The sequence below is a fragment of the Elephas maximus genome, chromosome 3 (genome assembly GCF_024166365.1).
Source record: "Elephas maximus indicus isolate mEleMax1 chromosome 3, mEleMax1 primary haplotype, whole genome shotgun sequence".
NCBI lineage: Eukaryota > Metazoa > Chordata > Mammalia > Proboscidea > Elephantidae > Elephas > Elephas maximus.
Genome location: NC_064821.1, coordinates 143,982,123 through 143,995,122, shown reverse-complemented (window position 1 = coordinate 143,995,122; position 13,000 = coordinate 143,982,123). Strand labels below are relative to the sequence as shown.

The window sequence follows — 13,000 nt, the reverse complement described above, 5'->3', positions numbered from 1 at the left end:
AGTGAAACTCTTAGAGTAAAATATAACAAGTGTAACTCAAGTAAATTATCGAGTGAGTTCACATATTATCTTCTAGAGATACCTTCTCTGACCATCCAACAGAGACGCCACACTACCTTCTTGCAGTCTTCAGCGAAGGCACTTTTCACCGCATCACTTTGTTGTACTTTCTTTATAGCACTTATCACTGGAAGAAATTAACTTGCTCATGTATTAATCTGCCTCTCCCACTAGACTATAGGAACCTGTTCATCTTGTTCACTGCTGTACTCCCAGAGTCTAGATCAGTACCAGACACATCATTAATACTCAGTAAATGTTTAAAGAATAAATGAATGAATTTTTTTTTCCTGTGTTTTATTCATCCAGTTTTAGGCAACCTGAACACCAGTCTTTGAGTCTAAATAATGATTTATGGTAGTAAGTATCGGCTGTGATTGTGTATTGTAGTAACTTGAGAGGCTTTGTAGAGATGTGCATTCTTGGTCTCATCCCTCAAGATTTCTAATCAAGATTTTGATAAACAGCCAGGTTTACAAATCACAAGTTTAGACTGACTTGAACAATATCATTTGGAGCTAAACATTTATGGTTTAACTAAGAATGAGTTTATTTATGTTATAAAATTTAATATTTTTGTTGTTCTTATGTACCACCTAGACAATTTTGACTCATAGCGACTGCATGCAATGGTGCAGCTGCCCCGTGGGGGTGTGATTGAATGAATTTTGAGGTCATGTAGAGATGAAGATGATCTCAGGTGTATGGATTGTGCAGAATGTTTGGGAAAGTCCCATGAAGTACCTAAAGTTATATGCAAAATGGAGTACACATGTATATTCACAGTTCATGAGGGTCTTTCATTTTAGTTAGATTCTCAAAAAGACCGTTGAGTCTAAGAAGATTAAGAACCACTGATCTGGCATCGTGGATAGATTGCAAGTCCTTTAAACAAGTCCTTTATGTATAAAGCATCACCTATTTTATTGGCATCTTTAAAGATTTTTATCTCTGATGAAGCTTTGGAATGAAGGTAGCTATCTACTTTGTGGATTGAAATCTATCAGTTTAAAAGTCAGCATAACAATAAATTGGTGAAATTCATGAGTGATTTGTAGTATAGATAGTGACAAATACTAATTTTTAAGTAGATATGGTGGTAATGCTAACCAATTAGAGGCTCCTTGTAGATAAGTCATAATGTATATTGACTGCGTAATCATTTTTACAGCATTGCCTTCTTTGATCCTGCTTTTAAGTACACTAGTTTCCTTATTGAACAATTTATATTTCTCAGGTATAATACAACCTCACTTATTTTTGCCAATCCAAATTTTTCACATTTTTTCCCTCTTTATTTCTGTTAGTCTATTAAAAAACAAAAAACGTTGCCTTTGAGTTGAGTCCGACTGCTAACGACCCTATAGGGCAGAGTAGAACTGCCCCATAGAGTTTTCAAGGAGCACCTGGTGGATTTGAACTGCTAACCTTTCGGTTAGCAGTTATAGCACCTAACCACTATACCACCAGGGTGCCCTAATCTATAATAAGACAATTAAATTGCATGCTAATTGTGTTCTTTAGCTATTGGGCAATAATATCTTTATGAAACTGTTAGTTTTTTTTATGTTTTTGCTTATTTATTTTCACATGAACTGTTCAGAAACATATTACTAGACCATAATCTTAAGTAGTTGATGACAATTCCATTTACTAATAATTGGTGGGTATGATTCTCCATTCCTTTGAAAGCCCTGTTTTTTATTCCTTAGGAATGATTCAGGTACCCTCAGCTAAGTTTTTAAGTTTCTTTAAACTTTTGTTTTGCTGTTTTTCACACATATAAAGAAAAATTAATACGTTATTTCATTGTTCATCTATGAAGATTGTGTTTTTTTAAATATCTTTCAGCCAATGGTAATGATAGTAAAAAATTTAAAGGAGAAGATAAAATGGATGGTGCCCCTTCTCGTGTACTTCATATTCGAAAATTACCTGGTGAAGTGACAGAAACTGAAGTTATTGCTTTAGGCTTACCTTTTGGTAAGGTGACCAACATCCTTATGCTGAAAGGAAAAAATCAGGTATACTTCTTTCAGGGCTTGTAAAATGTTAAACCTCAAACTACCCAGCAGGCATAAATCAACTATATATAGTAAAGGGGGTACAGCACAGTAGGTTAATTTTCTGAAAGAACATTATGAAAGTCTCAAATTGGAATTCTCTTGGTAGCTTTGTGGGAAACTACTTGTAGGGAGCCAGAATGAGTGAGTCGCCATAGTTGTCGATTCTTACCTTTTGAATTCACTTTAGGACTCTTAACTGAACAATTGTTACATCGAGGTTGTGGAAAATACAAATAAAGTATTTCTTTTATTGTGACTTTGTTCCTTGTAGTATCAGAAATTAGTAGGGGCAGTAGTACCATCTTATCCTTTAAGTTTGCCCCATGAAAATATTTATCTGGCAACATTAGAATAAATTAGTCATTAATCCTGAACATTCTTCATCGAATAGATGTGCTTACAGCGGTAGTCCCAGGTACATTAAATATGACATTTAACATCCCCTCGATATAGTTAATGTCACTAATAATCTGACACTTAATGTTTAAATTTTTTTTTCATCTCTTAAATTATATTGCTTTTCAAAAGCTTTGAGATCTCTTACGTTCTCTAGGTTAAGAGTGGCAAAATTCTAATGCTAGGAAATATTTTGATTTGATTTTCTCTAGTTGTGTTGTGGGGAATAAATTTATGGGGAATGGATAATCGTAGGAAAATGGAAGCAGCACATACTCAGCATTCCTCTGAGCTTAGCTTTAACTGTATACCTAAGCTTAGTAAGGGGATTCTAATTCTACTTATTAGAACATCTAAATGCAGTTTGAAAGGTTATATTCTAGACATTGATTTTTTGTAAATCAGCTGAATAGATTACATAGATATTGAAGTTTATTTGAATTTAATTCATAGTATTAAAATTTTTGTTATTTAAATTTTATTTCAGGCATTTTTGGAACTAGCAACAGAGGAAGCAGCTATTACTATGGTTAATTATTATTCTGCTGTGACACCTCATCTTCGTAACCAACCGATTTATATCCAGTATTCTAATCACAAAGAACTAAAGACAGATAATACATTAAACCAAGTGAGTATGTGTAGGTACATAATTGGCCTAGAACGTATTAAGAATCTCATAAACGTGTTAACAGAAAATAAAATGTTTAGCCATTCAGAAGATGTGTCTGTAGGAATTTTCTTATTTTTAAGGTATTTTCTTACAGTATGTCCCTACATGTTAAATATTACATTAATTTAGAAGGAAAATGTGTGGTCTGTTATTTTCATATGTCTAAAGTGTTAGTGCTGTATGATTTCAGTTAAATTTTTAAAGTTCTTTTAAGGTCCCGTTCAAAGGAATTCTAGAATAATAGCTTAATGTGTGGGGAATCGGAATGTTCTTATTCTTGTTGCAAGTTAAAATTGTTGTATACAGACTTGATGAGATAGGACTTACTAGAAAAAAACTGTACAATTCTGTTTAGACTTTAAGGCATGGCGTTCTGTGCATTTGGTTATTGGGCTTATACGTCTTATTTTCTTGTGGAAGAATTCCTATTAAAAAATGTTAATGATTTTCTTGAACAAAACCTAAGAATGGAGAATATATGAATAGATTGATTTTGTGAAAAATAGAAGATACTTTTAAATTAATATATTAAAAAAATAGTATAAGAATGCCTTTAGACCTAAATATATACAACTGCAGTAATGCTAAATCTTTAATGTTCAGAATATAGTTTTTTAGCTAATTATGTCTGTTTCAGTAAAATATAAACTGTATCTGTCTTTATCTTACAGAAAACTTAATGGAAAATAATTCTGCATAGATTTTAACCTTTGAATGACTTGAAATTATTTTGATAGTTTATGAAAAATAATTATAAGAACACTACAAATCTGCGTAGTGCTCACAGGTCGTGCCCAATTTCTAGACAGCCAGGAGGCCATTAGAAAAAGGACACCAATAACTAGTATGGATTGCTCCATAAGCAAGATCTTCCCCATCAGCCTGAGCACACATTAGCACATGGAAGGTAGATTTTATTACTTAGAAGAATCAGACAGTATACAGCACGAAAAGTTCATCATGAACAGTACCTCATAGCTCAAAAGCTATCTAGGCAGAAATGACAACTCTTCCATGTACATACAACTTTGTGCCTTGGGTGATGGGACTCTCCTACTGCTCTTCTCCCTGTGGCCAGACAGGTGCACTTAGGTGGACTGTAAGCTTAAGTTATGTGTTCCCCACCTGCACCATAGCTGAAGAGACAAAGAAAATTTCCTTTCCCAATTACTTTATACCCCTAGCCTAAGGGGCCAATTTTATCTTTTTAACACTGCTGACAAACATCCCACTGCATCATGCCCCTTGACTTCCTGAGAAGGAGGTATGGTTAGCCCAGAATTATATCTTCTTAACCTTGCTAACAAGGAGCCCTGGTGGTGCTGTGGTTAAAAGTGCACAGCTGCTAACTGAAAGGTTAGTATTTCGAACCCACGCACCACTCTGCAGGAGAAAGGTGTGGCAGTCTGCTTCTGTAAAGATTACAGCCTTGACAACCCTATGGGGCAGTTCTAATCTGTTGTATAGGATCGGTGTGAGTTTGGTTTTTAGTTTTAGCCTTGCTAACAAATATCAGGCCTCGGTGAGGGTGGTGGTTGGTTTTGGGGCCTAACGATGCTAGCAGGGAGAGGAACAGAGGCCTTCTGGCTTATCTGAAGGACTTGCTCCTCACAATGAACTTGTACATTCTTTTAACTAAAAGGTAAGACTTTTTTTTTTTAATTTGGTAATTTTTTTTTTTTTTTGAAACAAATTGTACTTCTAAGAATTTATCATGAGGAAATATGCCAAAGGAAAATAGCTTTTTATTTATAATTTAAAATGGCATTTGAAAGCCCAGTTTTATTTAAAAATATTTTTATTAATGAAATAATTCAGAACGCATTCTCCTTTATAAAGATTGAAATGAAAGGGAAGTGTAAAGAGTAAAAAGATAGGGAGTATATAGATGTATGTGAGGGAGGAGGGCTTGTATATTAAATAGGAACCGTGAAAGCTCTATTTAGAAGTTAATGAACTTCAAAGAGGTATGGGAATAAACCATTTATTCTAGTCTGGATTATTCTAGACAGAGGAAACAATGCAGAGTTCCTTCTATTGAAGAAAAAAAATTGAATTTATATTTTTAATTTTCAAAAGCCTTTTGATGTTTTTTACATTGCAGTTGGTCATGATTTACAGCTTCCCTCTGTCTTCCCTCCCTCCCTGTCTTTACTCGTTCCCCACCCCTACCCATGTGTGTGTCCTCTCTCTTCATATTTTGGAATGGACAATTAGGTTTTATTGGACTTGCATGCTTTCCTTTAGGGCAAAGTAATGGGTACTAAGTTGAGTTTCCTAGATGCCAAAGGAGGCTTTTGTTTGGGCCAGCAAAACTCCCTTTAGAGTTTTTTTTTTTTTTTTTTTTAAGGAGTTGCTTTTTTTAATGGTGAGAGTAATAGATTGGGCGGAGGGGGGAAAGAGGAGTTCACCTGTTATTAGTTAGCCAGCCTTTCCATTAGTCCCATTGTTTTCACCCTATCCTTCCTCCTGTGAACCTGCCAATTTTTAACCTGCAGCCTTTTTAGGGTTCCTGTTTGCTCCTTTGCTCTGTGACTTCTGTAAATTTGTCACCATTCATTTTCTCTATTCCAGGCATTTGATAAAAATTATTCTGAGCTAATGATGACCTTCCTCTCATCAGTATTGCATTTATTCCCTTTTATATTCATTTACAGATATTTTAATAGGGTTTTATAGTGAAAGAAAGGCAAAAGAATATGTGTCAGCCATGACGTCTTCCTCAGCCCTTCATCAAATTACCAAGTCCTATCAGTTCATTCCTTAATACCTGCCTAGTTTTCACTATCCCTCGTGCTGCTTTTATTGCTCAGACACAATCACCTCTTGACAATATTACCGCAACAGCTCCCTTACTGATCAACTTATGTAACTTTTCCCTCTTGAGTTCTTTTCTTTTAGTGCAGCCAAGCGTCTGTCTTTCTAAAATGCTCAAATTTGTTGTTCCGCTGCAGCGGGTCATTTTTGAGCCCAGGATATAAGAGCCTTTTTTCTGAGATGGCCACTACTCTGTCTTCTGTCTTTTTCCCAGTCCCACCATATTTGCCTGTGCTTCTGTCCTAGAAGTAATTGTAGATCCTCTAACGTGGTATAAGGACCCCTGGCTGTGCAGTGGCTAAAGAGCTCAGCTGCTAACAGAAAGGTTGGCCGTTCGAACTCACCAGCTGCTGTACCGGAGAAATGTGTGCAGTCTTCTTCCATGAAGATTTATAGCCTTGTAACCCTGTGGGACCGTTCTACTCTGTCCTGCAGGGTTACTGTGAGTCAGAATCAACTTGACGGCAGTGGGTTTGATTTGTGCTTTAACCTGGTGTGCTTTCTCTTGATTTCAGTCTTTTGCATATGCTGCCACTTTTACTTAGAATATTATGGTCTGCCGTCCTTTGGGCTACCTCTTGTCCCCCTCCCCACTTCTCGTGGCTAGTTGTTTAATAACTTTAGGTCTCACCTTACCTTTTTCTTCCTCCAGAAAGCCACCCCCTGATTCATAGAACAGATTAGATTTGGATTGAGTGCCTTTAATGCAAATTAAAATCACAGTGAGATACTACTGTACACATACCAGATTGGCTAAAATTAAAAAGACAGGTAACACCTAGTGTTGGTGACAGCATAGAGAAGCTTGGGCTTTCATGTATTTAAGTGGTGGGAATGTAAATGGTAGAGGCATTTTGGAAAACTTAATTTATTTACTTAAGCGGGGGTATATGTGAATTCTTTGGCTCAGTAAATCCATTCCTTGTTACATACTTGAGAAAAATGTGTATACATATGCGTATACATATGTAACAAAAGATATGTATGAGACTATATATAATAGCCATTGATGGCAACAATCCAGATGTCCAACAGCTGTGAAATATGTTATTGTGTATTCATTCAGTGGGATACCATTTGACAACAAGAATGACCAAAACTGAAAACCAAACTCATTGCTGCAAAGTCAAATCTGACTTGTAGAGACCCTATAGGACAGAGTGGAACTGCCCAATAGGGTTTCCAAGGAGTGGCTGGTGGATTTGACCTGCCAGCTTTTTGGTTAGCAGCCGAGCTCTTAACCAACCACTGAGGCACCAGGGCTTCTGGAGTCCAGATACGATTAAAAAAAAAATTATTTCCTTATCAGAGAATCTGTCGAAATAATAGTTGGAAATAATAAAGACAGTTGTTCTAAAACATTTAATATATGATTTGATTGACAGATTTTCTAAAAAAAATAACTTTCTTCAATTCTATATGTATATTTCACATTTCAAAATCTCAGAAATTAGGATGGGTCTTAAAGTAGTTGATCTGTAATGGTTTAATTGGCAGTATGTTACTAGTCATATACAAAATAATAGTGCAATTTATAATTGTTGGTGTAATAGATACCATAAAATATATGGAAAATATCCTTCATATTATATCTTGAATAATTACTGAAAGTGTTGTGGTTTTGTACTAAAGCGTACATCAATTTTTTTCTAAAATTTCTGGTATATTAGAATAGTATGAAAAAAGGCTTATTTTACCCTGAATATTCTTCTTTTAAGGTTGTTTTAGAAATAACAACCTTTATTGGAGTTCTTTTGGATAATTCAGTAATACACTTGAGAAGTCTTTCATGACACCTGTTCTATGAAGTGACTGATGTTCAGCTGAATTTCGAGTCTTCTAAGTTTCTCTTTAAAGTATTTTCTGGTTATGTGGATCAGCCAAACTACATCTTCTTTTGAGAATAAGTTACATTGCCTATGTTTTCTTTTTCAACATTGGTTCTGAACCCTAGATAGTTGTTTTGAAGTAAATACTAGTAGAATTCTTGAATTGTACACAGACAATATTAGGCTTGTAGCAGTTCCTTAAAAACTTAAAAACAGTATTAAATTTTGTGCAATCTGTGTTCTAGAAGACAAATCAACTAGTAGTGTAATATGTAGCAAAGTCTGTAATGGCTCTGTTTCTAAAGTACTTTCCTTTCAATTTGTAGCGTGCTCAGGCTGTTCTTCAAGCTGTGACAGCAGTGCAGACAGCAAATACTCCTCTTAGCGGCACCACAGTTAGTGAGAGTGCAGTGACTCCAGCCCAGAGTCCAGTACTTAGAATAATTATTGACAATATGTACTACCCTGTAACACTTGATGTTCTGCACCAAGTAAGTTCGATTTAATTTGCTTATTTACCTATAAATTAGAGAAATAGTCACCCGGTATATAAATAATATCTTAAATTTAATGTTTTAACAGATATTTTCTAAGTTTGGTGCTGTACTGAAGATAATCACATTTACAAAAAATAACCAGTTTCAAGCTTTGCTCCAGTATGGTGATCCAGTAAATGCTCAACAAGCAAAACTAGTAAGTCTAGAGATTCTTTTGAGATGGTAATATTTTTCAACAGCAATGTTATTAATACTGATCTAGCTTAACAATAGCATGTAGCCTTTTATAGGTGGTAGACATTTGTGTAAGCAAGAAATTAGAAAGCCTTTGTATTTGTCATAAAAAGAAATATGTTTATTTTTTGAACTAGCTTAAATAAGAATTTATTCTTATCCATAATATAAAAACCAATTGCTGCCTAGTCAAATCCAATGCTTGGTGACCCCCCCCTCCCCCCCCCCCCCCCACCGGCAGCCCAGTGTGTGTCAGAGTAGAACTGTGCCCCATAGGATTTTCAGTGACCAATTTTTCGGAAGTAGATCTCCAGGATTTTCTTCCCAGGTGTCTCTGGGTGGTCTCAAACCTCTAGCCTTCCTGTTAGTAGCCGAGCGTGTTAACCTTTTGCACCCCCAAGGGACTCCTATCCATAGTATAGGTTTATATTTGCATTTTTGTTAATTTGGGTGCAAAAGTTTTGTGCTCTTAAGGAGATAGTAGGGTTATGTTTTGCATGCATACCACCATGAAATTTTAAGTGATTTTCAGTAGTGAAGAGTCTTGGTAATTAACTGTTGAGATAATTTGTCTGAAGTACCATATCCGTACAGATGTGGCCCAGAAGGCTGTGAAATGCTCTCGATTTACTTGAGACTATGTCTAATGTTATTTCTGTGACCTAGAACAATTGAACGAATCAGATTTAACAGAAATTTTCTTGAAGGGAGCTTACAGATTAAGGTTTTCCACTAATTACTATGTATCATTTTAGAAAGATGGAGAAATTATTTGTTACCTATATTTTTTCACTTCAGTGAGCTATAATAAGCTCACCTATGAAGAGTCCCATGTGAGTTGTAAAACATTTTAATTTTTGTATTCAAAGATAGATTTTCTGAATAGGTTTTAGTCTTAGTCAACCCATTTATCTTTTTGTTGTTGTTATTGTTATATATGATTGCTAAGATACGGTGACAAGAAGCAGAATCTTCCAGTGTCATGGCTACCGTTGAAAACTGCATGTCGTATCTTTACTTCCAAGTCTGTTAATTTTCTCTTTGTATATCATACTTAACTCTACCCTTGCTGTGTATCTCTTTAGTTTTTCTGTGCCATTCTGTATCATTGTATATTTCTTCATTATTAAACTACTAAATCAGCTGTCTTTATATACCCTTGCCTTACCCCCTCTTTTTCATTTTACTCTTCATTTGCATGTTCTACTCTTAGACTGATTATGGTCTCTGATATTGCAGTGATTTTCCACGTCTAAATTACTTATATACAGCACAGGCTATTTTTGATTATTGTTTTATTTCATTTCCAATCTCCAAATCTCATTCAAGGAAAAAAAGTAAAATTGCTTCAGGTAGTAGAAAGGATATATCGATAATAATAGCATATTTGGAATAGTTTACCAAGTACCATTATCTCATGTTTTCTGACCACTGCTCTATATTGTAAACTGAAGAGGAATTTTTCCTGTTACAAGGGGCTGCCAAGATTTAAAGAGGTGAATTACTTGTCGTGCACTGTTGTAAGGTAGACATTTTCAGTCTACCTTTCAGATATATTTTTTCTTTCCATAATGTTGCTACTCACTGATGCCCATGCTATATAACCTAATCTTAAATTTTCTTCCTCAGACATAGGTTAACAATTAGAATTTTTCTTTCTTCAGAATGATTGTCTTTCTCCACACACCCCAGCAAGCCAACCTCAGAGATGTTTTTTTTTTTAATTAGTTACCAAATGTATGTGGTATGATTTGAGGTGACCTGTAGGGGACAGTCTAGAAGCCATGGTCTCTGTGGCATTTTTTATAGCTTCAAATATTTTTAAATATAGTGTACATTTTTCTTAATGTAGAGTATTTTCTTTGTTGTACCTATTGTTTCCTTCTAATCCAGAGGAAGAGTATTTGTTGATTTAAAGGACCAATGAAATGAAATTTGATTTGTAATTGTGCTGCATTTGAGCTGTCATTTTTATGGGGAAATTGTTTAATGTATATCTTGTCTGAATTAATGTATAATTACATTTATTATTACAATAAAGATAAAAGGTAGTATCTTTTATGTTCATTAAATACTTGAGGCTTTCATGTAACCAATCTACAAACAGATAATAAGCATCTCAAGAGAATCCAAACTGTAATGTGACTGTATAGATGTATTCACTGAGGCCCTCTCTACAAAGATCTAAAATTATAATTCTAAGAGAATAGATGATTGTTTTAAGTTTTTGTCCTAGTGTCTGGACTCAGCTTCACTTATTAGGGAAGGAAAAAGGAGTTTGTATCCCAAACCTGCTTGTCCCAATATCTTGTAATTCATACTCCTTGGTAAAATTTGTATTTTGATGACTTCAGTCATTTTCCTTCTTTATGCCTGCATCAGAGCTGTTGAGTATATGTAGAGAATAACACATAAATCTAACAGTTTGTACCAGTTTAAATTCATGAGTATCAACCACAGATAGTTGGCTTTACCCTGCTTCAGAAATCTCACCACATTCCTCTAGTCAACACATTCTTCCGTATCAGATGGAAATTCCCCTTCCAACCATGTCTCTTCTAACTCCTGCTTATGACTTTACCTTCTACTTCACAGGAAAAAATAGAAACTATCAGATGAAAACTCAGTCAGCTTTTCTTTCAAAATCTGCAATACCCACACCTATTTTTTCTTCTGATAAAAGGCATAGTATTTTTTTTTTTTTTTTTTAACTATGTAAGACCAGGAAACCCTGGACCCAGTCCCCTTGTGCCTCCCAGGAAACTTTGCACTACCTGTCAGTCCCATTTCTCCCATATTTTTCTCTCTAGTGGCTACTTCTTACTAGTGTTACAAGCATGCTCAAGTCTCTCCCATTTAAACTTATCCTTAACTTCTTGTATGTTCATATATCACCCTGTGTCTTCTTTCTTTTCCTGTTTATGACCAGACTTCTTATATAAGCTGTCTATGCTGTTTATACTTCTTACCTTCTTCTCATTCCTCTACCCACTGTAATTTGGTTTCTACCCTCAATTCACCTAAATTGCTCTTCCTAGTGCACCAGTGATCATTTGGAGTAGCTAAATCCCAGTAACCCTATTTAGTTCTTATACCTAACCTCTAGGTAACATTCGATAGTGCAGACCACTCTTTTTCTTAAAACTCTTCTGGTCTCTGATACAGCTCACCTAGACTTATCCTGCCTCTCTGATGAGTTCTTCCTTGTCACATCCCTTCCTCTCTGCCTAGAGACTCACCTGCTCCTAAAGCTCAGGTATACCTTTGTGACTCTGACTATGCTCACATTACTTTCTCTAGCTCAGGCCTTTCCTACGAGTCCCAGACTAGGAGCCCGGTGGGACCATAAGGTGACCTTCAAGCTTAATCAGTGCAACTCCTTACTCCCCCTCCCCTACTGCTTAACCTCTGGTGTTCACTGTATCAATAAAGTTAAAGATATGAACTTCAGTCTAGTTGGCCACCCAGAAAACATGGTCAGCCTTTATTCTTCTCCCTTCAGCCAATCACCAAATCTTAATGATTCTGGCTCCTCAGTTTTTGTTGAATATTCTTGTCTTCAACTCTGCTACTAATCTAGTCTAAGCCAGTGCTACTCAAAGTATTGATCTCTGTTGCTGTAAGGAACTTGTGTTACCGTACAAGTCAGCACACTTACAGCTACAGCATGTTTAGCATTGATGTTGATTTAAATTTTGGCATAAACTCCTAATCTTCATGCATTGTGATCCAGGCTTCCGGTAAGGCTGCACACCACTTTGCCTTCTTCTCCCACATTCATTATTTTTCCAGAGTTGTAAGAATTATCTCAACTTAAAGTCATATTACTTCCATTCTTAATGCCCTTCAGTGACTGACTTTTGCCCTTAGGATAAAATCTACTGCCTTAACATAGTTTACGAGGCCTCTGTAATCAATATTCAGCATGCCTCTCCAGTCTCAGCTCCTACCTCTTTACCTGTGCTGGACTTCTTTAAATAGCTTATATCTATCCTGTATTTCTCTGTTCTGTCAGACTTTCAACTTGCTATTATTATGGTTTTGCTAGTAATTTGCTAGTACTGTGTTTTCTCTTTACCTCCTTAGCCCAGCTCCTGTTGTTATCTTCCTCTTTCAGTTAAGTGAAACTGTGAGAGCCAGAACTGGACAGGACTGTGTTGCTTTTCTGGGTCTTGCAGATTTTCCGCCATTGACAGGGTGCAGCCTTACCACTTTTCTGTTGTTCTTTTAAGTGGAAAAACATTTGTGTTTTCCTTCTCTGACAGGTTTCTGCCTTATGCAGGTTTCAGCTTTTGCAGGTTTTACTATATAAGGTCAGAAGTCACATCTCAGAGTGGTCTTCCATGACCTTTTAACTAGATTGATCCCTTCCTTTCTTAATTCTTATTGCCACACATCAATTATATGTTAAATGTAGTTTCTCTTGGC

General features: G+C 35.7%; 1 protein-coding gene across 4 annotated transcripts in view; it reads left to right on the top strand.

Moving 5' to 3' along the window:
• PTBP2 (polypyrimidine tract binding protein 2) overlaps window positions 1–13,000 on the top strand; it is an 84,318-nt gene that overhangs the window by 45,578 nt on the left and 25,740 nt on the right. For all 4 annotated transcript variants that reach the window (XM_049879705.1, XM_049879704.1, XM_049879703.1 and 1 more), the window contains exons 4-7: window positions 1,912–2,084; window positions 3,010–3,153; window positions 8,168–8,332; window positions 8,424–8,534. In XM_049879705.1, coding sequence (XP_049735662.1) covers window positions 1,912–2,084; window positions 3,010–3,153; window positions 8,168–8,332; window positions 8,424–8,534 — 593 coding nt within the window. The remainder of the gene's footprint in view (window positions 1–1,911; window positions 2,085–3,009; window positions 3,154–8,167; window positions 8,333–8,423; window positions 8,535–13,000) is intronic.